The sequence below is a fragment of the Gymnogyps californianus genome, chromosome Z (genome assembly GCF_018139145.2).
Source record: "Gymnogyps californianus isolate 813 chromosome Z, ASM1813914v2, whole genome shotgun sequence".
Taxonomy (NCBI): domain Eukaryota; kingdom Metazoa; phylum Chordata; class Aves; order Accipitriformes; family Cathartidae; genus Gymnogyps; species Gymnogyps californianus.
In genome coordinates, this window is record NC_059500.1 from 56,596,309 (window position 1) to 56,623,787 (window position 27,479).

The 27,479-nt window shown below is 36.6% G+C and overlaps 1 protein-coding gene across 1 annotated transcript in view; it reads left to right on the plus strand.

Annotated features, from left to right (window-relative positions):
* The window catches only part of FCHO2 (FCH and mu domain containing endocytic adaptor 2), a 97,046-nt gene that overhangs the window by 38,621 nt on the left and 30,946 nt on the right, over window positions 1-27,479 (plus strand). The window contains exons 9-12 of the mRNA XM_050913746.1: window positions 10,891-10,935; window positions 12,709-12,781; window positions 18,082-18,106; window positions 25,785-25,839. Of these exons, the coding sequence (XP_050769703.1) occupies window positions 10,891-10,935; window positions 12,709-12,781; window positions 18,082-18,106; window positions 25,785-25,839 (198 nt within the window). The remainder of the gene's footprint in view (window positions 1-10,890; window positions 10,936-12,708; window positions 12,782-18,081; window positions 18,107-25,784; window positions 25,840-27,479) is intronic.

The following is a 27,479-nucleotide window of genomic DNA, read 5'->3' on the forward strand; positions in this document are numbered from 1 at the left end:
AGAGTCCCTCTCTGTTTTACTGTCATAGCTGATACAATCCTTCAGAGGATTGTGTAGTTCTGTATCGTTTTTGATAGCCTGGTTCAGGAAGAACAGACAGGAGGGGGGAACTGGGGTCTTGTCACATGCATTTGCCCTCTTTGCAACCACTGACTTGGATACTATTATGGATAATATTGGGTAATAGTATGCATATTTTGCATCTTTAAATGCCAAGACGTATTTCAAGGTCAAACCTATACTGTCTTGGGCTCCCGATAGCTCTTTGGGCATAAATGTGGGGAAGGGAGATTTTGTGGTAATCCTTAATAACATGTCTCTCAGTGTTGTTCCTGTGGTTTCAACTTTCTCCCCCCACAAAGAAGTGTCTCATACTCGCCATAAGCTGCAGAAAAAGCACACAAGGAGGAATTTCACATTGACTTTCTTTGCTTATTGATGGTGCATGTGTGGAAACTGTCATATGCTAATTAATACTTCCCATTTTACAGTTGAGGTGGAGAGGTGGTTAAGCATGTATGCTTTTCTTCCTTTTCCCACAAAATGAATCTTCTGTAGAAGTAAATAGGAAAACACTTTCAAAGCACTACAAAGCAGGAAAACATTCCCATGGAAAGGATTTTGTCTAACTGAAAAAAGATTTTTTTCTGTCTGAAAAATTCTGGATACTATAAAATGTATTATCCTCTTTATTCTCTTTTGGAAATGGGTCCCATTAAACATCTTAACCTTTGATTTCATGGGTTTAAGTTCAGAACTTCAGTAAGAAACCATACCCCTCTTGGTTTACAGGGACGATGTGTGACTGTTACAAAGACATGATTCTTTGAAGTAGCCTTTAAAGATGAGGGCTATAATTTAATGTATTTACAATATCTAGTGTTCCAAAATCTTAGCTGACTCTTCTTGAAGAAGAAAACTACTTGAATGTGTGTGTGCATTTCTTTCATCACTGCATACTTGCATGGTCTGCTTTCAGCAGGTGAATCATGCACCATGCAGTCAGGCAGAGCCACTTGTTACTTATATTTATAGACTAGGCTTATGCAGTTCTGCTGCTTCTTAGTATTTTCCCCCACGCACTCATATAGCTCTCACAAGACTTTGCTACCTTCAACCCAATGTGACAGAAAAGTAGAGGTTTCAAAGACTTTATAAAAATGAGGAGTCGAGAAGAAGGACCCAAACTAGTCATGCCACGTAAGAGAAAGGCAGTTGTAATGATGTAGGTTACTCATTTGGAGAGTCAGCAGACAGCTGAGTGTGTGTTTGTATATATGTGTGTACGTTGGCCAGCCACTTAGCCTGTGGATAGTTCAAAGCCATCCACATCTCACATCCTGTTGTTTATGCAGCCAGAAAGGAAATACGGGGTGAAGTTGAAGTAGAAAGCAGGAGAAGAGTAGAAAAGGACGAGAAAAGGGGCTGGGAGTGGTGTGGAGGACAGGACTTGGAGAACGTAGTGTTCTGCAGATTGATGTCTTAGCTGACATTAATTTTGCTGCTCACAGACCTCATGCTTTCATAAATTGCAGCTGAAACTTCCAGTGTTTGTTTTCACATTCAGGTGTTGCAGGCTAGTTGCATCTCTGACTTGAAACGTTGCCTTGGGTATGTGTTTAATGTCTCTTGTTGAAAATTCTTGTGTTACCTGAGCAATAAAAAATATTTTCTTTGTAACTGAAGATGTTTGCCACCTTTTTAGTTTAGAGGAAAAAAATCTTCTCTCTCCTTAAAGCTGCTCAGGTTATGATCCTTTTCTGCTTTGTTTTTGCTCTGTAAGCCACGTGGAAATACTGCCGCTTGAGAGTGGTGTGCTTGCTGTATTCATGGAGCTTGTAGCCACAGTACCAGAAGAGCCTGAGATGAATAATGTTTCTTTTGATCCGGTGAACTGAGTGCAGGGCTGGAAGCCTAGTAACAGATCAGTGTTAGAATTGATTGCTTGTTTAGTAGATGTTCTCCTTGTATGTTAATTTCTTCGTTTAAAAAAAGACTTTCCTTGGAAGTGCTACTACATGTTTTGCTATGGTAGTTATTTAAGCTGCCACTGTCACCTCTATCTTTTCTTTTTCCAAAGGAGTGCTATCACCATGCTATAGTTTTCTTCTGTCAACATGAATTTTTTAAAAAAGGAGGATTCAGTCAAGTCTTAAGCATCTCTAGAGGCTATGTATTAGCTAAGCTGATATATAATCCTGAGGATGTAACAAAGAGTAGTCAGAAATTCAGTGATTATTGTGGTGGAACTGTGTATTTGTAGAATTAAAGGAAACAGTTTTACCAGTATTATTTCAATGTTTTCCCTCAGATTGGCCTGTTAACAGGCCAGTTGTATTTTCTGTCCCTTATCCTCTTTTTGGCAAAGTGGAGCTGACCGAATCCACAAACTAACGTTTGCTTGCGGCAGTCTGGTACTAGCATAATAAATATATCAGAAATATGTTATTTACCTCAAAGATGGTAACAGCCATTCATCTTTAGTCTGCATGCCTACAAATAAGCTATGCTTGAATTCGGTTTTGTTTCTTCTTTTTAAATCTAAAATAAGTCATTTTCCAGGGAAAAATAAAATCCTCCTTATCTTTTTATAAAATCACTTCTCTTTTTTGGACAGGCAATAAAAATGAGAAGTTAGTGTTAGAAACAGTAATGTTGAGAAAATATATTTTGGCTTCCTGGCTTCTAAATTTGAAAGCTTGAAATTTTTTGATAAACATGTCACAGGATCAGATGATAGAAAGAAAAAGATTGCTTATATGTTTGTGTACATACAAAATTGACCTTTGTGATGCAGCTTGACATCTAAACACTAAAAGCAGTCATTTGTTTTGACAGCAGAATTAATTGAGGCTAAAACAGTCGAAATTCCACTTGTATCAAGCTGTTCATTAGGAATTGCTGTCTGGCTTTACTGCTGTCAGAAAAATAACCTGTTCTGCTATGATTAAATAGCAGAATGATGGTCGGTCCACTGAATTTGAGAGAGAGGTTGAATAAACTTTCTACTGCGGAAACAATTCAGAAGTGACACGCTGCAAGGGGGGTCAGAATGTGCATTGATATCCAGCTGAGCTGTCAACTGGCACTGAGCCAGGCACGCAAAGCTTTGCCATTTGAAGCAGCATGTGAAGCATATGCAGTTTAAAAAAAATTGTCCTCCTTTCATGCATGATTTACACTCAAAGAGATAAACTTCTGTTTTTATAGAAAACAAGACTATGGTTTGTTATCGTATTTGTAACTACAAGTGCACATTTACAGGGTTTTTTTAAAAGCCTTTGCTTGAAACAGATATGTTAATATTTATATGTGTGCGTGTGTGTGTAAACTGATTCCTCAGGATGAGGGGAAGGGCAGATTTTTTTTTTGAGTGTCTGAGTGTTTCCAGTTACTGAAAATTAAATGTAGTTAATAAAAATATATGCTTGGGTGTGATAACATTTCTTTCTGTCACGCATACCCCTCTTAAACTAGAAGGGAGACAGTTTCTAAAAGCAGATGCAAATGTAAAGCAGTTTGTAGTTGATTTGTTGACTTCTTGATTTGTTTACCTTTTTAGCTCTGCAGGATTTTCCAGTTCATTGATAGACTTACTGGGGGCTCTTTTTCAGGGTATGACATAATATTATGTTTTTCTTGCTTTATGTTTTATTGTTTTGACCGTAGCAAAACATTCTCCCGATGTCTCCCTCACAGAGGTTTTGTGTGAGAGGTATACAGGTAGGTTAGAAAACCTATCTTTAGGGTTTTGTAGAGATAGGTTTTATAACTCTTTTCAAGGCAGTTGACAACAAACTTGACTGTCTTCAAGATAATTAGTGCCACTTTGTAGATTAATTAAGTAGCAGGTGTAAGGTTGTTATTTATAAACTCTCTTCTGTAGTTGCCTTGTGTATACTCTGAAAATACTGTTCCCATAGACGTGGGTTAAATATGTAGTAGATACCGTAATATAATTTACAGTGCAATTACATTTTTTTCATTCATCTTTGAATAAGATCAGTATCTCCTTATTGCTAGCCATCCACTTTGCCTCTTAGTGTCATGAAAGCACACATACTCACATGCCTCTTGTAGTAAGAAAACAGTACATGTATTTTCTGAACAGTGTAGGAGATGCATCCCGAGCTGCAGACTCACTGGTGCTTAATTTATGCCAGTGTCACTTATTGTAAGTTATTAGATTAATTAAAATAAAAAAAATCCATTTATTCAAATTACCTTTTGCCTTTTCTGTTCTAGTAAACCAAAGCTTCCTCATTTTCAAGAGCCTAAGAACTGAGCCACTCTTGATTTATTTGCTTCAGTCTCTTGTCAAATAGCAGCTGTCTGCTTCCATGTGTCTGTAAAACCATCACCATTTGCCTTTTCTTCATGTCTATATCTGCCCCAGCTGGTAGAATGCTGTGAGCTGCAGCAGCTTGCCTTGGAAAACGCTTTAGGATGATGCTTGGTGGGAATGTTTACATACAATTAGAGGAGCTTACTGATTTTTGATACCTGCTCCCTTTGTAGAATACTACATTAAATACTCATTAGGATCCTGATAGCTAGGTATGTATCCTTAAGTGACTGAAATCCCACTAGATACTCACATCTCTTTCTGTTGTAAAGGCTAACCTTCATTTATGCACTGTACTATTTTTTTCTGTTCTGTGTGTGTACAGTAACAAATACTTTCAAGTCTACGTACAGGTATTTGAGACACTTAAGCCATAGTTACCATTCTATGGACCAATGTAACAACAGGCAGACCAGATTGTAAAAAAGTTACCTTGAGCTTGAAACTATCCATGCTTAACCCAAAAGAACATTAATTCAGAGACTTTTGCAAGGGTTGGACTAGATCTCAGCTGGAACTTTTTAACTTACTCCGATAAGTGTCTTAAAATGTATTTTTTATTTTTACAGTGCTGCTTTAGTTCTAGTATTTGCTTTTATTTTGTGTTCATATGAATGCTTGAGAATAGGCTTCCTTCTCAATTCACATTGTTGTCTGTCTGGTTATGAGAAAAAGAACAAAGGAAATCTCAATGCTTTGACTGTAGTACTGCAGAATATCGTTGTCATCGTTATTGCAGTATGGCAACATCTAGGTGGTCCTTTTCGGTGCTTTGGGCTACCATGTAGCAGGGACTCTAGAGACTGGTTCAGGAAATTACTTCAGTCCCCAGCATCAGCAATATTTCTTAAATGTGAAACAACTGCTTTTCTTTCTTTGTATGTTGCAAAGGACAGTGAATCTGTGTAGTTACTTCAGAACTTTTGGCCATTATAAGCTTCCAGATTTTGAGCTGAAATCCTTGTTGGTGTTGAGCCTTTGTCTATACTTCAATCATTGGGCACAAGTCTGTTCAGAAAACTTTTCTGCTTCATGGAGAAGAGTAGTGCGTCCACCTTAAAATATTTGTGTAACTGTTACAAAAGTTATTGTGGTACACGAGTTTGCATGCTTTGACTTGCATCTATATATTACACCTGTTTGGCAATCTCCATTAACACCAACCCACTGTGAGTTTTTGTCTATACCATCTAACGATTAAGGAATCAGGAGTCAGAAAGATAGATGTTACGGTGGTTCAGAGAAGAAAGCTTTTTGAGGTTTTTTTGCAGTGATGGTGCAGATGCTTTTGTTTCCATATGTCGTGGTTGAGGCCCAGCCGGCAGCAAAGCACCAGGCAGCCGCTCGCTCACTCCTCCCCTCGGCAGGGTGGGGAGGAGAAAATACAACGGAAGGCCCGTGAGTCGAGACCAGGACAGGGAGGGATCACTCACCAGTTATGGTCACAGGCAAAACAGACTCGACTTGGGGGAAAAAAGGAAATCAATTTAATTGGTTACCAATCAAATCAGAGTAGGGCAATGAGAAATAGAACCATATCTTAAAAACACGCCTTCCCCCCACCCCTCCCTTCTTCCCAGGCTCAGCTTTGCTCCCGATTCCTCTACCTCCTCCCCCCCACAGTGGCGCAGGGGGCGGGAATGGGGGTTGCAGTCAGTTCATCACACACTGTTGCTCCTTCCTCATCAGGGGGAGGGCTCCTCACACTCTTCCCCTGCTCCAGCGTGGGGTCCCTCCCACGGGTCTCAGCCCTCCATGAGCTTCTGCAACGTGAGCCCTTCCCATGGGCTGCAGTCCTCCACGAACTGCTCCAGCGTGGGCTTTCCCACGGAGTCACGGCCTTCTCCAGGCCCAGCCACCTGCTCTGGTGTGGGGTCCTCCACGGGCTGCAGAGCAATCTCTGCTCCAGCGTTAACCTCCATGGGCTGCAGGGGGACAGCCTGCCGTCTTGCCACGGGCTGCAGGGGAATCTCTGCTCTGGCGCACCTCCTCCCTCTCCTTCTTCACTGACCTCGGTGTGTGCATGGGTGTTTCTCTCACATCCCACTCCTCTCTCTGCTGCAGCTCTTCCTTTTTGTCAGCAGTCTTTCCCCTTCTTAAGTATGCTATCCCGGAGGCACTACCACCGTTGCTGATGGGCTCGGCCTTGGCCAGTGACGGGTCCAACTTGGAGCTGGGGAAGCTTCCAGCAGCTTCTCACAGGAGCCACCCCTGTAGCCCCTCCCCAGCTACCCAAACCCCACCACACAAACCCAACACACCATATACACAAGTACAGTGGACAATGTGGGGGAACTTCTTAAGAAAGCATCTGAATTCCTTGTTGATGCTGTGCTCCCATAGCAATATGTGTGCCTTTTGGCTGGCTAGGAGACTGCAGCTGGTTCTAGCAGGAGACGATATGATCACAGTACACACTTCTGGCTGGGCAACAGTATTATTACCTCTTTGGGCACAAAGACATCTGCCCACAGGAGACTCCAGCTGTTATGTGGGCTACCAAAAGCTCATCACAGCTATCCTGCTTTCTAAATTGGTTCACCATAGAGCGCCACAGAAAACGTCTATTTCTGTAATGTTATTTTGGTTTAAAAATACTACTCCCCAGGCAAAACATGGTGCTCCTTACAGCAGGCATATAGGAAGCAGAATTGTTGGGAGATCTGAAGTTACAGAACAAAACTCTAAGAAAATTAAAAACTGCTACAAATTTCACTCTGCTCTGCTCAAAAGGGCAAAAGGTATGAATTTGCCTTTGCTGCAAGCAAATAATGCAACATGTTATATTGTTGGGGGTGGGTTAAATACAAATTTACAAACCCAACAAACGTCTTTGGGCATTGGAGAAAAATGCTGAACTTGATTTTTTAATGTCTGTGGATTCATTAGGGACAGCCACTGGCATCTTGAAGTTCTGAGATTCCAAAGGATGAACAGCCCTATAGAAATTTGAGTTAAGTAGGAAAAGTAAGTTAGGATCAAAAGATGCTTTCGAATTGTAACTGATTCACACAATTTGTTGTAAGAAAATGCTATTTTCATGATTTTTATTTATCTTTCCTGCAGTAAAGCAGCTAGTAGATGCAGGGGAAGGAAAGAGAGCACGTGTGGGGAGAAGGGACTCCTATGATAACTCTAACCATTTTGGGGAATCATAAAATAAGCTAATAGGTATCATTAAGAAGAAAGTGTATTTAAAATTTCCAAGTTAACTTCATAGACCTTAGTGAAAAGTGGGACCTGCTTACTGAAATTTTTTGCGCAGCTTCTGTCTCCTTACTATCTCAGGCAATTCTTCAGTAGCTGAGATTTTTTTCAGATTGCATTTTATTGTCTTCCCTATGAGAAAAGAATACAGCATTGCAAAAGTGAAGTGAATTTTTTGGGGGGTAAACCAGCTTTTGGTAAATCTAATTGAAAATGCTAATCCGATCTTCATATCTGTGCATTTCTGTACTAAGCATGAATGTTTGTCTCCTCAAATAAAAAGTTTATCAAGCTGTAAAAAACTCACCTTCAAAGACAAGTGTTAGGCAAGTGTAATGGACAAAGTACAGGAACTTGGATGTGTTGTTAAAGAAAATCGTTGCTTTTTGCTTATGTTAGAAGTGAAAGTTAAAGATAGTGATCTGAAATAAGGATGAGTTTTACTTGAGCCTTGAATATTTATTTTAATCATTACTGTAAAAGTCTTAACAGTGTGGGGATCAGTCTCAGTAGCTGGAAAGGGTAAAGAAAAAGATGGTATTCTGAAAAAGCTTGAGTATTGTTTTTCTCTAAAAATATGTTTAAGTCTCTGTTGTTTACAGTTTTTTCCTTCTGTTTTTGTTTTGGGGATGAGTGTTTGTGGTTGGTTTGGCTTTTGTTTTTTTTTTCCTGGCCAAATGGGAATATGTATAGAAGCAAGAAACAGAAGTAGTTGAATCCTTAGTGAAGTGATGAAAAATGTATTGTCTGAAGTGTAGTGCTGAAGAAGTAATGGATTTGTTCTTCAGCTTCTATGTTATATGGTATTTTTCTGAATTTCTTGCTCAATGTATTTTGAACAATAGAGTTTAAATTCCTAAAATAAAATGTTTATGAAATCAGTGTGGGGATGTAGACATCTACAGTTCTCTAAATCCATTTTTCTGGATTTTTTTTGCTGGTTTTTGTTTTGTGAGATACCCAGATTTGCTGATTTGTGGAGCATGCTGACTTTGATTTACTGTGAATTTAGTGGAGAGCAAAGGAGAAAGGATTGGAAGACCAGCTTAAAATGCCCATATATTTACAATATTTAGTAGAATGAGAGAGCTGTTAGGGATTTGTATTTCATCTTGTTACATTGTATAATTAGACTTGTGTTTGAAATTATTTAATAATTGAAATTTAAAGGGCAGTTAAGACTGCCATTTGAGATTGATCTTTTGATATTCTGCTCTCAAGAGCTTCATTTGGAGGCCAAACAATTACATTATGCTAAATGGGATATTGATGGGTTCTAGTCCCAGATTCTCATCCTGTTGCTAGTTTTACAAGCACTCAGATCTTTTTTTTACTGGCAAGGAAAATTTTCCAGACTCAATCTTGATTACAATAAATACAAGTCATTACTTTGAGCACGCCTTTTTTTAAAAAAAAAAAAAAATCATTAGAAGTCTGCAAAATTTCAATGAAAATATCTGGTAGATTTTATCTAATATGTCTAAAATAATTCAGTTTGCTTAAATCAGTGAGTATTGAGTTACATCATCAATTTTTCAATTGTCTTTCTGTTTGTTTGACATAAGCATAAATTCTTTCATTTGCAGTTTTGAGAAATGCTATCAAAGTGTAGCATTTATACTGAATTGAACACAGTTTTGCACTGCAAGAGTTAAATATACATACTGGGGTTACATTACAAATAGAACCATTTGAGGTACTTAACTGCATGAATCAAATACAAATTAATCCCAGTTGTGTAATTTACAATGCTAATTCACAGCTAAATTATTTTTTATTTTCATTGTGGCATCTCTAATTGCAGCACCATGATTTGCTATGGTGTACTATTTAAAATCAAACTGAAGCTTGTATTCTCCATGTTTCTTGTATCTGAGATCTGTTTATACCAGCTATTTATTTTAAGACTAAGAGTATGACATATTCATTTTGAAAAGAGTACAAGTGAAAATCCTGGAAAATGCTTTCAAGTACACCTTTTATTTTATGTGAAAACCCCCTGAAAATTGCACAGCTCTTGGTTTTATAGTGGATGCTCACAAATAATGATAACTTCATAATAAAGATAAATAAATCAGAGCACTTACTAGCAGGTGTGTTTTGGGGCAGGAGTGAAGGTGGTTTCTGTATTTGAAGTTTCCACAATCGCTTTACTTCCAGTTGGTTTTAACTGAATTTTTCAAGATTTTAAATTCTCACTTGAAGTAGGGGGGGGGGGGGGGCGGATTTTAGCTGCCTTTGAGTATAGAATTGGGAACAGGGTTTTTTTTCCCCTCTGTCTTATCTGTAATGTGCCTATATATAAACTTGTGTGCACTCCCTCAAAATTATTATAGAAAGATAAGTAATAACCCCTGTGTCACAGTGCTAGCATGCTAAACTTTTTTTCGTCTGCGGATACAATTGCAAGCTAGTGTTTCAAACAGAGGCCAACGGGCTCATTCTTAGTATGGGCTGAAAGTAATGGTGCCTGGCTGCATGTGCTCTCTGTTTTTCTTTGCACTTGCACAAGTGCTGGTGTGATTCTGTCATTCCCTGAACAAGGTCCTACAGAAAATCACTGGTTTTTCTGCACGTTTGCTCCTTAAAATGGCTCATAGTGGTGTTAAATAAATTCTAGACCTGGCCAGATTGAAGGAATGAGGATTAGGACTTCACTTTGCAATGACAATTGACTGTTATCTTGTGTCAACTGTAATGGAAAGCCATAATAGTGAATTTATTTAGATACAGCACTTAACTAGTGTTCTCTGCTTTTTTTGTCCTGTTTAGTCTTAATGATTTTTTTAAAGTTTTTTATCTTCTTTATTGCTCTGTTTAAGATTCTGCGTGCCACCTTTAACTGTCTAGGTAATTGGCTCTGAAGAGGAAATAGAAGAACTAACAATACAGAGTTAGCAGAAGTGTGAATTTCAAAATTAGGGCTATAGCTGTGCTTTTTCCTTTTTGATTTTTCTTTATATAGCTCTTGTTCATTAAAAGAAGATAAATTGAAAACTTCACACTGATACTATATTATAGATGCAATTTTGAACGAGAAGAGGATACCAATTAGAGATGTTTCATGTGGTTGTAATAACATAGGCAATTGAATTGTATTTAGATAGTGTGCACTAGTATTTTAATTTTTCAGTATGAAAGAGTGAAAATATTTAATGATTTGGTGTACACGTATGATTTTGCAATCTGTTTGACCGTTGGCAGGGTAATTGTGCTTTTTCAGTTACCACCTAAATTTATAATTCGATTATCTAGTATTTTCAGGAAATATTAATCGCTGTTAAAGTATCTTAGATTAAATTTGACCTAATGTTTATATTCATTGTCATTTCTTTAAGGCCCTATTGAATTTGAAGAATGTAACACATCCAGTGCAGTTGAAGGTGAGTTGTTGTAGCATAGTTATTTATGTAAGAATGCTGTGGATAAGGATCTGAAACTGTGGAGTGAAGGGTATTCAGTGTGTGAATCTGTATAACTTTAAAGTACTCCAGTAGACTAAAAAGCAGTTTTCCTTTTGAGAAACAAAGTTCAACAAAAATAAGACCTATGACACTTTATAAGCCTGATGCACAAAGGTCAGAGAATTTTAATGTTTCTTATAAATGTACTTTGGCTAAGACTCTGTTTTTGCAGAGGTTTGGGTTTGATTCACTTATGACTGTGTTGTAACTTAATTTACAAGTGTCAAAACATGGCCCAGGCTCTTTCCATTGTTACCGTGTTAGTTACACCAAGTCTAATGCAGTGTTATGGTCTTCTTTGTTGGCGTAGCTTATTTTACTTCGGGGATTGTTTTAAGTGGTTAAGAACGGCTTTATTTGCATAAGCTATATGTTTACTTTTGCGACAGAGGAGTTGACAGTGTAGCTATAGCAGCTGACAACTTTTAAGTTGCCAAGATTGCACCTGAGACTTAAAATCTTTTTTGACCGAAGCAGAGAGGATCCATGTTCAGAAACTACTCTCATACTCCATTTGTCATTGTTTGGGGCTGCGTAAGGCACAGAAAGAAAATAAAGCCCAGACTAGCATTTAAAAATAATTTTGGAGCAAATTCTGTCTCTATTAAAATGTAAGATTTGGCTGAGTTTACAGCTACCTATTTTGAGAAGTTTTGAGTTTTTTAACCCTGAAAATTTCTCAGAGTGGAGAGATTCCTTATGTGTTGTGTAATGTATTTCTGTAAAGGGGAATATAATGATTTTTTTTTTAATGATGTGCTTGAATTGTCAGTTGTTAAACTTTGGAAACCAAATTATTTCCACCATTTTGCTCAAAAGCATGCTGTCAGTAGTAACATAAATCAAAACAAAATTGTAGACTAGTTGGATCAGATGCTTGCACTTAGTCATTTTGTTTGGCGGTCTACTTTGCTTCAGCAAAAAACGTGACAGCAAGTCTGATGGAATATTTAAATGTATTTTAATTTTAGTACATTTAAACGGGTATGAAAGCAAGATTTTTTCCTGTACTATAGCTATGTATCCAGTGCTAAAAACGGGGAAGAAACGACAGAGAGGAGGCATAGTTCCAGACTCAGTGAGATCCAGCCTTAGAGCTGGCTACAGCACTGGGAAATCATGAACTCAGCATCAGCTGGAAAGCCAAGAGACGTTGTCTTTTTTTACGGGACCAAGATCCTACTTCTTAGGAGAGACAAGGGCTTGCAGCTACTGGGAACATGCAGGGAAATAACAACAGGGTGTTGAACTGCAGTAGCTGGGAGAGGCAGGGTTCAGTTTCTGATCCAACTGCATTGGCTATTCAGCATCAGCCAGAGCAATAGCACCTGTTGAGTTTCTGTGAGCAGAGTCCCTTTCCTCAAAACTGGCAGTACACCTATTTTTCTATTTAAAAAAGTGACAGTCTGCATACCCAACTTGGAGAGTTGGATGTACAATGCAAATCAGTTTTATAAGGACTTATGTTATTAATGTGTTGAACCATATTTTAATTTAATTTTTTGATTGGTATGTTACTTAACAACAAATTGGAATAATATTGCCTTAATTTGGCTCCATACCTATCTCCAGAGTTTTGTATCACTTGCGGCAGCATTTAAAATGTATCGGCATTGGTATGCACCCCTCTTTGACGTTGCTAAATACGTACTTACCTCTTTGATCTTTAAATGAAAAGTGTTTGTTCCATAGGGATAAAACCACGGAAGAGGAAGCCTTTTGGTTTATCAGGAATAATGAAAAAAGAAAAAGATATGGAATCTGTGTAAGTGTATTTCCATCTTGAAGCCTTGTCTCTTATGAAAACTAGTAACAGTATGGGGATAAACATTAGCTGATGTTTAACGTAAAAATGGGTTTATAACAGAAGTTTAGAGGAATGCTATGAGTATGAAAACATCACAGCTATTTAAGATTTTTGTAACTAAGAATTTTAAGGAAATAACATAAATGTATTTGTAGTAGTCTACTCATGTTTCATTCTTTCCTGTGCATAGGTAAGTAGTTCTCCCTTGTTCTACATTTGAACGTTGTAAATAATGTCATTCTCATGTGTACTCCTAATGAAATAGCTCTATACATGGAAAAAGTACTGGATGCTTGTGTTTGCAGAACTGAAGCTTCAGTTATTCATTTATTAGAAAAACTTTTGTGTACAGTATCAAAAGACAGAAAAATCTTTGAATGTTTTTTCAGTACCTCATACTCATTTCTGAAAGACCATCATTCTAACTCATGACTGATATCCCAGCTATACCCTTTGCCATATCCGATGCATGTGCTCTGTCTCCCAGGAGTTAAAACTCTCCAGAAAGTGAGTTTGAATAAAAGTTCTTAGATGGATTGGTCACAGTCTACATATTAGTAGTTATGGTGACGATATTCCAATGTATTTTTTTTATAATTTCTAGATGTGTTTTCTCAATAGAAGTGTTTGATTGAATAGAAAATAGCTTAGAATTTTATAAACTTGGCAATATAGAAATACTCTCAGAGCAACATCTGCATACATACTTTTTAAAATTACTTGTAAAAAATATTTTACCAGCCTTAGTTTTTAATATAATGCTGAAAAATTAATGACCTAATATCGTGGTTGAGGCCCAGCCTCACCACGCAGCCACTCACTCACAACAAAGCACCAGGCAGCCGCTCGCTCACTCCTCCCCCCGGCAGGATGGGGAGGAGAAAATACAACGGAAGGCCCGTGAGTCGAGACCAGGACAGGGAGGGATCACTCACCAGTTATGGTCACAGGCAAAAACCAGACTCAACTTGGGCAAAAAAATAAATCAATTTAATTGGTTACCACTCAAATCAGAGTAGGGCAATGAGCAATAGAACCATATCTTAAAAACACGCCTTCCCCCCACCCCTCCCTTCTTCCCAGGCTCAGATTTGCTCCGAATTCGTCTACCTCCTCCCCCTCCAGCAGCACAGGGGGACAGGGAATAGGGAATGGGGGTTGCGGTCAGTTCATCACACATTGTTTCTGCCACTCCTTCCTCGTCAGGGGGAGGGCTCCTCACACTCTTCCCCTGCTCCAGCGTGGGGTCCCTCACACTGGGGTCAGCCCTCCACGAGCCTCTCCAACGTGAGTCCTTCCCACGGGCTGCAGTCCTCCACGAACTGCTCCAGCGTGGGCTTTCCCACGGAGTCACGGCCTTCTCCGGGCCCAGCCACCTGCTCTGGTGTGGGGTCCTCCATGGGCTGCAGGGGAATCTCTGCTCCACCGTTAACCTCCATGGGCTGCAGGGGGACAGCCTGCCGTCTCGCCATGGGCTGCAGGGGAATCTCTGCTCTGGCGCACCTCCTCCCTCTCCTTCTTCACTGACCTCGGTGTGTGCATGGGTGTTTCTCTCACATCCCACTCCTCTCTCTGCTGCAGCTCTTCCTTTTTGTCAGCAGTCTTTCCCCTTCTTAAGTATGCTATCCCGGAGGCACTACCACCGTTGCTGATGGGCTCGGCCTTGGCCAGTGACGGGTCCAACTTGGAGCTGGGGAAGCTTCCAGCAGCTTCTCACAGGAGCCACCCCTGTAGCCCCTCCCCAGCTACCCAAACCCCACCACACAAACCCAACACACCCAAGAACTGCAGGTGCTAGTTATTTGTGCATACAAAGTGCCTTATAGGTATTTTTCTTTTGCTGTTTAATAGAAATGCACTTCTAAACCATGCTGTTTCTTCTCTCTTTCATTATGCCTTTAGGGCTCCAAGGTGTTGGTTTTTTAAGTCATTCCTCTATTTTTCTGTTCTTTCTGTGATTTAGTCTTTCCTCCACCCTCTCATCTGTACTTTATTAAGCTGGAGTAAATGGTGAGAGAAGTATTGTATATAGTGTGATTTTTGGTCAGCAGTAATCTGAGAATACTATTTTGTTACAAAGAATTATTTTTTCTGATGAAGGTCTAGTTTAAAGTAATTAAATTAAAATGTTATAAATATTTAATTAAAATAGTATAAATATTTGATATTCATGTTTTAAACAGCTTTAGTGCCCTTTTTAAAAGTAATCCATTCTATCTGGAAAGTTATTTACTACACTTTTTTTTTGTGATGCAAAACTGTTGCACTATCAAATAGCAGCAAAAAAGTATGTTTAATCATTTACCTTTTGTGTCTTGCATTTACTTAATTGCAGAGTAGTGATTTTGATAGTATTGAGTACTGTTGTATGATTGAATTCTGTAGCTGTCAGCTTTTCTTGTCCAACCAAATAGTTATTTTGCCACTACATGGGTTATTACTCAAGCTAATCTCATGTCATCTATGTTATAAGCCTCCTTGCAAACCAGCCATCTCCTTCCATCCATTCTTTGGCAGATGATGAAATGTAATCTGGCTTCAGCAAATATTTAGGGCTTTTAATAGTAGTTTTCTGGAGCCAGTAATGGCCTGGAAGCTTCAAATTAGCTCTTCCCAGGTGTATGACTTAATGTATCCTTACTCAGAGATCATGTTTTTCTTTGACCTGTAACAGAAAGAAAATTTTCGTAGGCACTGAAGGCTGAAAACTGGCTTCTACACTATGTGAAACACTTTCTACCTTTGCATGCTTATCCATTGTAGTATTTGAATACTTTTTCTAAAAGCTGCTTTTTCCCAAAGACATTTTATTTAACATTGAAAGATAATATTAGTGTCTGTTTCTCGAAAAAATTTTCTTTTTCATGGCATAGTGATGTCATCAGAAAATATCAATCAGCTCAGCTACTCTGAAATTGGAAGGGAATTTGCCTTGCTTTCAACAAGTTGGGCTGAAATTTAATTTATATTAATATATTTGTTTCTATATTTACACACAATACAAAAGTGAATAGATTCTGAGGTCAGAAAGAAAGTAGTATGATGGTAGGCTATTGACCTCCTATGTAACTCATGCCATAGGCTTTTACAGAAATTCTTGCATTAATCCACAACTTCTAAATGAACTAGAATATCACAAATAAATAACAGAGGATTCATTATGTGCTTAAGTAAAATATTCTAATACTTATTTATGATGTCTTTAAAAAATTTTATTGCTTGTCTAAATTTTGTCTTGATTTCATCTTCAGCTGATGATCCTGTTATAGGCTGTACGTGATAAAACTGTATCATCAGAAACTTCTCTGCACATAGAGGTCAAGTCCTTTCTTAATCTCTTGTTAAATTAGGCTGCAAGTTTGTTTAGTTTGTGTAGGGCAGGCTTTCCACATCTAGAAAAACTTTCATGGTTTGTAGGCTTTTCAGTTTATCAATACAGTTTTTAAAGTGTTGGCACCTAAACTGGATGTTGTGTCTAGTTACACAGGGAAATACCATACACGGTGTATTCTATTACATATTGCTATACAGGTTAGTCAAGGATTTCACTTCTTTTTCTAACTACTGCTTTGCATGATTTGGTTGTTTTTGGTTTTATCTACAATCCTTAAATTCCCTTACAGAATCCCCATTTACTGAAATGTTACCTTATACTAGAAGCATGACCTAGTTCTTTAATCTTAAAAGAAAGATCATGCATCTAGTGATGTAAGTGCACATCTGTCTAAAACCTGATGTCCTCATTTTCCACTTCATCAGCATTTGCAAACTATTGAGTTTTCCTTTGTCTTGAGAACGGATCCTGGGAGGTGCTGTTGGTGCTCCTCTGAATGATACTAGATGTGCCGTTGCTTTTTGAGAATTATTCGCTCGCTAATTTTGAAAATCTTCATTATGGGCTGAATTACTTTCATTGTAGTTTCTCATATCTTTCACATTTCTTAACTTTTATGGACTTCAGGCTGTCTTGTATAAGTACAGACACTTTTTAAAACCACATGTCAGAAAATCTGTTTGTTATCTCTTTCAAGAGTAGTCTAATACTTTGTCTCTTTGAGCTGTAAAATAGCTTTTAAAATAGTTCTATTGCTGTGAATTCAGTTTAGCCACCAGAGGGAGCTAAGACAAAGTCAATTAGAAACTTGGTCCCATATGTTTTCTTTTGTGTGAGGCCTTTCAGAGGAGATGGGATCCTTCATCTCGCTGTCAATTCTTTAACAGGCTGTACTGAATTTCATATTAATGCTTCAATGTTAGCAAGTTTTTGCACCTGTTTTTAAAGACACTGTAGCTTTTATATTTAACCCGTTTAGCCTTTCAGAGAAGATGATTTAGATTGCAATAAATTTGATTTTGTTTTCCTCTTTTTTCTGTAAGTGCATGTTTAGGATGTTCGGTTTGATTATATAAAAACACTTACTCAGTTACACTGGCACTTACAACTTTATTTGTCAGGATGCAAATTAGAGAGGACTTGTATGCTACTCCAGTATTCCCACAATCTGTAAATGTAATTGCTTCTGCTTTTTTGGAGACATCAGAGAGAATCAGTGTAATTCATTTTTTTTAAATACTACTGCTTAAATTGAAGTTATAGTGGAAAAATGTAACACTTGTGAATAATGTGCTTGCAATCACTGCCTCTCTGCTGACAACTTTTTTTTTTAAGTGTTTATTAGGAGGGTACTCTATTATTTTTTCCAGCATCTTCTAGTGCTTGACTGCAACTGTGCTTGACAAACACAAACTAAGAATGAAATTCCAAAAGAGGGAGGCTCTGAATTCCTCTAATAGTCTTAATTTCTTTGGGAACTGATTATTGTCCAAAATGTGTTGCAATTGCATGTGGACTATTTCATTAGGATTGGTGACTTCTACTTATTGTGCACATCAACCACAGAGACCTGACTTTTAAGTATATTCATCCAGAATACAGCGTGGTACTCCTGGCTTCCGTTGATTTTTTTTTTTTTTATTATTTTTTTATTTTTTCACTATGATGTGAGTTTGCTTTCTCAACATTTCTTTTGAGTTTTTCTTCTGCAGTGTTTTGAGCATGAACTTTCAGCTTTTATTTAAGTGTCATTCAGTTGAATGTGGATTATTTATAGTGAAAATTTTAACAGAGTCTGAGAGGCGTAAGGGTCAAATGCAATGTTTCAAATTAATTGAAAATATTAAAGGATGTATCAGAACTGTATGAATACGATAATTTGTGCATTTTATAATTGTATATTTTCTTTATTTTTTTTTAATAGGGAGTGTCCAGATGCAGACTCAGTTGTAAGTAGACTTATTTCCAAAACAAATGCATATGCTAATATTGTCAAGCACTACAATCTAATGAAACTTAACTTATATACAGTCCCTGCAATGCATTATTTATCTGATAGAGGATTTAGTGGTTTGGTAACATAGCTGAAGTGTTAATTTTGCTCAGTACATAATCTTCAGCAGTATATACAAATATGTGTCAATAATACATTTGTATTTCCTAACAATTTTAGGTTTTAAACAAGGTATTTTTACTGCAAGTATTTACTACTTCAGTTTTCAAGTTAATAGTTTAAATTGTTTGGCTAGTAGATTCTAAGTAAGAAAAAGGTTCCATTTATTGTGGACGCAACTTTGCATCATCATATTTCTCTGCTTACTACTGTTTCCTTTGAGAAATCCTTCTAATATCAATGGGGTTTTGCTTTATCACTGGCAATAGAGCGTAGGAATATACTCTTTAAAATATGGCTTTAAATGCTATCTCTAGATGCGCTTTATTAATGGCCTGTTCTTCATTGCTGTCAGTTTGATCTGTGATATATCTTACAATTTTATTTATTAAATTCAAATAAGTGACAGTTGCAAATTAAATTGGTATGTTAATGCTTTTTTATTTCCTTAATTGAGTCTTTTCTTTTTGTTTAAACATGTATGTTGTCCTGATTATATGTAACAGATTGTAGCTCCCTATAGCTATACTAGGGAATAATTTACAGAATAATTTAAGTGATTTTCTGTAGACTGATTTGTTTTTCAGTTCATTTATTTAGATGCCAATTTATATTAAACAATTTAAGTTTCCAAGTTCACCTATTTTGTGGATTTTCGTCTTTAGATTTAGTATCCGGGAGTCTTAGTACCTAATATGAAACCTTCTTTTGAGAAGTTTGGTTTAACAAATCTAGTAGAACCATTCTTCTAAATAAGGAAAAGTAAATTTTGCCACATAATAGAACTATATGTGTAAGAACAGCCTCGTAAGCATCATCGAGACAGTTATTTTATCCTGTGCAAAGTCATCTTGATTTAGAGCAAATTTCTTTTCTTGGGTACATTTAAAGTAAAGTAACTTTAGATTCATCCCTATAATTATCAGGCTTTTCATGGAAATAGTATCTTTTGACAGTTCAAGTTGAGTCACTGGAGTGAACCGCAACTGGATTTGACTTGCAATGTTTATTTTCTTCTTTGCATGTTTTGGTGTCTACATTTTTTAAAAATAACTAGTTCAAAAAATTCAAGTGTAAATGTTTCTGACATTCTTTCTGGCTGCATGAGGCACACCATATGATCATCTAAATTAATTGTTCTGTCTAGATATAATTTATATTTGGTTAAAAAAAAGACCTAACAAGACTGATACTTTCATTGCATTCTCTTTTTTTATTATGCCCAACATTTTGTGACTGCATTTGGAATTTAAAGTTTGGTCTATCATTTTTTCTTGCTTTTTACAAGCAACAGTATTATTCTGAGTGGTAGAATGCTTTAATAGCAGAAGGCCTTACTGTCGTTCTCGTGAAAAATGATGCAGCATACCATAGATGAGATTCATTTCACCCCTTACAAACAAGCACCCCAGAGTGCTTTTACATTTTAAGGCTGGTGTCCTCTTCTGGAAGGTCCCATTTCAAATGTTTTTCATTTTTCTTGTATTTTACTTCAAGATTTCCTTTCTGTTTAGTTTTTCGAACTTGATCTAAATAGTTATAGCCATCTATATTGTTATCTCTGTGAGGATTTGTTTTGTATGAATCTTTGCAATAAATTACACATTTCAAGAAATTGAACTTGGAAAAGTATTATTGCAAAAAAAATTAAAAATTGAAAGCAATTATCATTTGTGTTTGATTGCTAGAAAATAGAGGGACAGCCGTCAGAAAATTCAACTTATTTAAGGCATCCCAATTACGATTTTGGTCAGCTTTGCTCACTCACAGAAAATCTCTGTCTGGCTTTTATATCATTAACATGATCGTTTTTTAAAAGGTGGCTTTTGTTTATTTGTCAAGAATTTTAATTGTGTGAAAGGAATGTAAGAGATAACCACTCTACAATTATTTATAACTACAAACACTGAGGTAAATATATTGAAATTTTAGAAGTTAAGGATGCAGTAAGAACTGACTGCAATACTTTATCTACCAGTTCTGTGTGATATTGCGGATCTTTGAATATACAGTGTGTAGTCAATACCATTAGGGCCTTCTCACTAGTCCAAAATGTATAATACAGTGTGTTCAAACTTGTATTCTCTGTTTCCAGAAAACGAAACAGTGAGATGGTCCTAAAAAATGTCTTTTGTACCAAAATGGAAGTTCTCAAATTTATCTGTGGCAAGCCACCCGCTTATGCTCATTCTTTTTTTAGCTACCAGATTATATACATTGGAAAATGTGATGCATTTGAATAAATTGGTAATTCCTATCAATAATTTTTTGTAAGTGCTGGAAGAGGTTTTTATGTGCTCATGAGTAGGAAGGCAGCTATGAACTGAGAACTGGAATTTGTTAAAAAGGTTGATCACTTCAATAAGCAGTCTCTGTTTAGATGTAGATGACAGTATGTCATGAGATTTAAAATTTCTGTGTTGTTACATGTCAATCTACACATGTAACTTCCATTAAGCTAAGCCTTGATAATTAAGAAAAGTAGAAAGTTAACTGTGTGTACACGAGAAAGAGATAGCAACTGAAGTCTGGCTCTATATATTCATAACCTAGGAAGTTTTTTCTAAAGGCAGAACTAATTGTCTTGTTTCCCATGGGTTTGTCATGTCTCTAGGGATGGTCTATAGGAATACACAAGCCCCAGTAGAAACTTTTCTTTTGGGGAAGCATTTACAAGGTTCCACTTGTGTCCAGTAAGAACTGACTTTGGATTGCAACCCTTCTGTTGGTTGGGATACTTGCAGATCTCCTTCTTCTACTTGACTGCCTATTTTCATGAAGACTGTAGTAATGTAGTTATCTTTAAGTCCTCTGTTCTGTCTGTCTCATCCATTTCAAATTGTCCAGTAAGTTCAAAAGTAACTAAGAAGGGAGCTACAGATGCACAGAACATAATGCTGAAACTTTTTTTCATAGGAAACTGGAATGCAAACAAATATATCGAGACATCCAAAACTTTTCATTAACCTCTTTACATTTGAGTGTAGCATAATTACAGTTGTATAGAATTATACACCATTTTTATTGCTGGGGACTGATTGAATTTGGAACCATCAAACTGTAATCAGTGGAACACAAGTGTAACCTTGTATTTAGTGAATTCAAATGTTTTTCTTTATTTGCATTTTGTAATGTTTAGTTCTGGCATATTTTGAATAGCTGCCATTGATACAGTGTACAAGGCTTTGTAGTCACAGCACTAGAGAGGGGCACCTTGAATACCTGTTTTTCTTTCTTTCTGCATCTCTGGCAATGGAAGAAACTGACTGGCTGATCTCTTCTTCCATGTCTTTTGGGTAAATAGGCACCCTAAGGAGAGGAGGCTGATAGTATGTAATACCTCTGTCTTAACCTAAGGATATACCTGAGTCAAATTTACATCTCAAATATGTCAAAAGTGGAGAGGCTCTTTTTTCTCTTGTTCCAGGCTATGAGCCTCAGCTGCTTACTTTGAGTTCGCTTCAGTCCTCATCTGGATTACAGGAAGTCAGTCCGGTTCAGTAAAATGGTAGAAAGTTGATCTGGCAGGAAAAGAAACAGTGAGCTGTTCAGCTACACTGTGTCTTGAAGCATACCCTGAGGAAAACTTGATAAGGAGCTCTCATAACCACTGTAGATATCCCAGGAGAAGAAAAAAGACAGAAATCAAGCTGAAGTGTGGTGAAGGTTCTTTGCTTCTTGACCGATGACCAACGCATAAGCAGTGCTAACATTGCTGAGGAAGGGCCAAATGAAGTAGCTAGACTGCAATATACTCCACATGTTCCTCTCTTGTCCTTTGTATGTAGCCCAGAGGAACTAATGGCATGGTAATGGTGTGGCTTCTTCCATTGCTTTTGGATGACAGATGGGACAGAGCAAGGAAACTGAGACAAAGTATTCACCAAAACTCAGAAAATAAGTTTTGGCAATAGAATGCTTAGTCCTCATGCTTTTTTTATAAGCAGTTTTACTTTGTTATTTATTGTGTCCTTATATTTTATTGCTTTAAAAAATTATTCACCCCAGAAAGTTCATAGAACATACTAATGCAAAGACAGAGTTATAAGCCCTAAATTTTTAATGTATATTTAAAACTATATAATAGCTCAAGTAGTTATGTGTTGTATTACATCTGCAAACACAGGGCAAACTCTGGTTTTTGTAGCTGTATGTTTAATTGCTTAACAGAAACTCTGAGAATGTGAAACCTTCTTCCAAGGAAGTCCAGCTTTCCAGTTACTTCCACAGAGTTCAATTCACATCAGTATTGAGCTTTTTTTTACTGCAAAGACTACAGATAATATGTTTGGGTAGGGGGCTAGACCAGACCTTCATCCCCATGGTATTAATAACTACTTCTTACAGAAACCCGAAGTTTGCCAAGATCTTCTTCCTCTGTGTTGAAGTTAAAAAATGACACGTGTACATGAAGGTTGTGGTTTTTCCCTCTGATCAACATGGTAGGGGAAATCAGGTCTTGTCTGTATTGTGTGCCTGACACTTAAAAGACGCACTGTTATCCACAACATAACATATAGTTCTGTAACTGTAGGGGTGTGGAGACAGGAGTAAGAATTAGTCAAGTAAATGCCTTCATTAGCATCAGATTCATGAATATGTATCTCTCAAAATGCTGTGTCCTCTACCACTGTTACAAAATGTAGATTAGTAAATAAATTCTGATGTTTCAGAAAGCAGAACCATTCACCTGTTCAACTGTTCAAAATATTGAGAATAATATTTGAAATTACTACTTAACTTGTAAGTAAGATTTTGAGGTACGGTTTTGATTGTGTGTGACACAATTTGTCTTTGTCAATACAAAGGTACATTAAGTATCTCTTCCACCCTTCTATTGGTTTACACAAAAATATAAATTCAATATCTATAACGAAAGCAGAAGGTATTTTAAGAATGATCATAAATTGGTACAAGATCAATCTGAATCATTGACAAAGCTGGAAATACGAAGTGGATGATTTCTGACTGTATACACTGTGTAGAGTCAGATGTTTTAAATTTCATATATTTAAATTTTAGAAATGGGAAAAAAAAAAGAAATACAAATTAAGTTTTCTGTACAATGTTAGAAAAAAGTAGTAATGTAGGCCTGCTGAAAAAGAAGCAAGGAATTTTTCAGTTCCTGTGTTCAGAACTTAGCCTGTAAAGCATCTGTCTCTGTTATGTGCTTACTAACTTTGACTTTTTGTCTGAAGTTATGAATACAGGCTACATGGTAAAGTGCCATTGCTGAGGAATAGGTCATTCGAATTTGCAAGATCAGAAATAATTAACAAGAAAATATTAAGAAAGAAATGTAATACTTTAAGATTTTAGTGCTTTCTAAGGATTTACTTTATCCCAGAGATTATTCAGTAAATTAAAAATAATGCAATGAAACTAACTTCTGCAAACTCAGTTTTTTCACAATTTTATATCAAAATAGTCATATTTGCCAGCTATGTTGTGCGTGCTGTGTGTGTCCAGTAATAATATACTTTACATGTGTGGCCCAGCTGGAAGAAAAACTAAATGTTGTATATTTAAAGATTTTTGTTGGTTTTCAATTCATCTTAACCATGAATGATCCCAGTCTATTGAAAATTGCCTAGTATGACAACTAAAATAATTTCAGAATTCAGAACTTGTAGTATTGTAGGAAAATGTACCTACCCTCTAGCTATATGTTTTTGTTCTGTTTACTTTGATGTCAAGTTTCATTAGTGTTTTTGGTATATAAACAAGGTCAGCCTGAGGTCAAGCGTAGCTAAGAACCCTGATTTGAGCAAGTAGAGCTAAGGTACTGGACCGTATGATCCTACTCTTATTACTTTTTTTTGTTGTTGTTCAGTTCTTTTTCTTCTTTTTTTTTTCTTTTTAATCAAAGAGCAGTGAAGTCCAATTCTTACAAGTATTTCAAGAAATTGCATCTATATGTTATATATTTTAAGATTTGAGCTTAAAGATTATTTTTTGGCCTTAGTTTGATGCACTATTTAATTGGGTACAGTATTACATCTATACAGGATTGTATGTCTTACTCTTTTTAGCAGAAAGTTTGATCTATGTTTAAATTCATTCTATTTAATTCAGAAGTGCTGGATTTAGAGCTATACAGAGGACAATCTTTCTTAGTAAAATATCAGACATCCCATTTGTGATATCTGTAAAAGGAATAGGACAACTACATTTTTATGTTTATCTTCCTCTGTAATTCAAAAGCTATTCAAAGTGAATATCTATTTAAATTTGGCTTCAAATTTTAGGTGAAGTCAAGTGGCTCCTTGCTAGTCCACTTAAGTCTCCAGTGTAAGTCATTTTGTTATATCTCGTGACTTAAAACAGCAAGGTATATTTTGGCCATACTGTATCTATCTTTATTAGTCAAACTGCCTCCCAGTACCTACTTTCTGGTAGAACAAACTGATTGGTACACTAGAATATATCACTTTTTTCTAAGAATCTTGTCATTTTTATAAGAAATTTATAACTGGTGAAATTGCTACATTTTGAAGGCACTTGGGTTGTGGTTTTTTGTAATAAACTTACTAAGGCATCTGAGCGGTTCACATAGACTGACTATGCATACAAAGTCATGAATGGGCTTTTCTGTTCTGAATGGGGAAAGTATCTGTGTATCCAAGTTTAACCCTTTATATATAATATACACCAGTGTGGTTTTTTGCACATTTTAAAAATTTGTATTATTATATTAGAGACTTGTTTCTCTCTGCCCCAAAGCTTTTTTATGAAACTAAGTGCTTAGCTAAGCGTTCTAAATTATTTTAACATAATTTTCTTCAATTTATATTTAACTGCCTGCAAGAACTGAAAAACGGAACTAGTCTGAAATTCCCAGATGCTTATTAGCTTTAAAAATCCAGGATGGTGCGTCAGATGTGTAAAGGAAAACTTTGGAACCTGATTTTGAGCCCTTGTATTTAAGTTTCATCCATGCCTTTTAATTAATGGGGATATTCTTTGCTAAAGCCAGCAGTGCAAGCTTGCTGCCTTTTCAAGGGGGGAGAGGAAGCTGCAACCTGTGTAACCTGGAATGCTTTTACCCACATATTAAAATACTGACTAGTACTTAGGAAAGGTTTTGCTCCTGCACCATCAGAGCCTCCAGTGGCTTAGCTGAGAGCATTAAAAGTAGAAATTGAGAAAATATTTTGGGCTGAGAGAATTGTAGGCTTATTTAACACTCTATAGTAAAGCTAAAATGCTTCTGTTGGTTTCTGACCTTTTTGATAGAGTACCAGTAAAAGCAGATGCATTCAAACTTGCCAGTTTCGATAGGAAAGTTGGAGGTTGTTTTGTTGTATTCTGTTCCTCAGGTATCTTGTCACGCTACTTCTGAACTACAGATCATAACTTGAGATAACTGTAATAATTAATGGTGAATGCCAATGCCTTTCATGAGCTGTCATAATCAAATTTTAATTTGTCAATGATACAAAATTCAGTCTGTTGTAAGAACAACATTTTTTTTAGTTATTTGTCAATATTGTAATTTTTGTTGTTGTTTTTAGAACATTCCTGATGTAGATGATGAAGGATACAGCATTAAACCAGAAGCAACACAGGATATCCTTTTCACTAGTATTATGCCAAGTTATTTGATGTTATTACAGTTCTTTGGAGAGAGGAAGTACTGATTAATAAAGTGTTAAGTAAAGGAAGATGAATGACATACGTGCTTATGTTGCAACCTTGTGTTCTTATGTGCATAGCTTTTGCAAAATGTACAAAATTTTGTCTGTCTTAGATTTTGTGTGTATGCAAATGTTAAAGATTAGATCAGATGTCTTGGGAACTTTAAGAGGATGTTTTTCGTCTGACAGTAAAAAACCAAAATAAAATTTAAAAAGCCTGAACAAAAGCTTTAAGGTGACCATGCAGATTTTTCTCCTTGAAAAGCTCTCAGAGAGTTTGTAAAGTAAATTTTGTAAACTTTTTTAAGCATACGGAATGGTTATCTGTTCTATACCTGCACCCTCCCACTTTTTTATAACACCATTAAAAAGATTGGGAGCTCCAGCAGTCTAGAAATAGAATTTCTGTTACTTAATGAAGTCATTACACCACATGCTGTTTCTAATTGGTGCTTCTAGCTTTTATTGTCTTTTTAATAATAGCTTTGATATGCGGAATAGATTTTTGTTATGAGTCATTTTTTATGGAGGTTCATGATTTTTCTCCTCTCTTCCTTTGAAGGAAAAAATTCTTGCCCTCTTTTTTTTCCTCCCATCAGAAACAGCGGGAAGCTTTACTTAAAAGCTAGGAAAATTGCTGTAGATCTAAGCAAGCCTAATACGTTAGCAAGATAGCTCATTTTTTGAAATGTATTCACTGAATTCTCTGGGTACTGCAGGTAAAAGGTAAACTTACAGTTTGCAATTACCTTAAATTGTGAAAACTTTTAAGCGGTTAAGAGCACCTTAAAGTGGGCCAGTCCATCATCATAGCTTCTCTGTTTTCATCAGCATTGCAGAATATGCCTCTGTTGCCCCCAGTGAAGATTCCTGTACCAATAAAAGCAGTTCATGTTATCTCCTATTTACAAAATTGATATAAAAGTCAAAGACTTTTATCCAGTTCTGAGAGCAGTATTATTTCATGCTTTGCATATATTTATGAAAGGGAGAGAGGAGTGAACAACATTCATGCTTTGTAAATCATTCATCTGGGCATCTTTTTCTACATTATCCTTTTTATTGTGAAACAATAGAAAAGGCCATACATTCAGTGAAAAAGCTCAATGATTTGCAGTCCCTGTCAGCCAGGTAGTAATTCAGCTTCTGAAAGTCTTGACCAGATTAACGAAGTCATCAGTTCCCTTCCTCTTTTCCTCCCTTAGCCTCCAAGAGTGGATATTTATTCTGTTGATGGGAACTCTCAAGATGATTTGTTGGAGGACATTATTTTATCATAATGGCAATCAGTCTTAATAAGCCCAGTCTTAAGTGTTGGGAAAGCACTTTACAAGAGCTGCCTGATTCGTAGGAAATGAACCTTGAAACTCGGTGATAACTTTGAAGACGAGATCTTTTGATGAAATGAAAAACGACTTGTCTTTGAAACTTTCTTTTCTAGGTATGATCCATTTTGGGGGACAGATAGGCTGTAAGATGAAGAACTTTGACTTTTTTGTCACCATGACTCAGGGATTTTTTCAGTTGAAATGGATTTGGAATGTCTTTAGGGTTCAGGTTTTAATCTTTGTC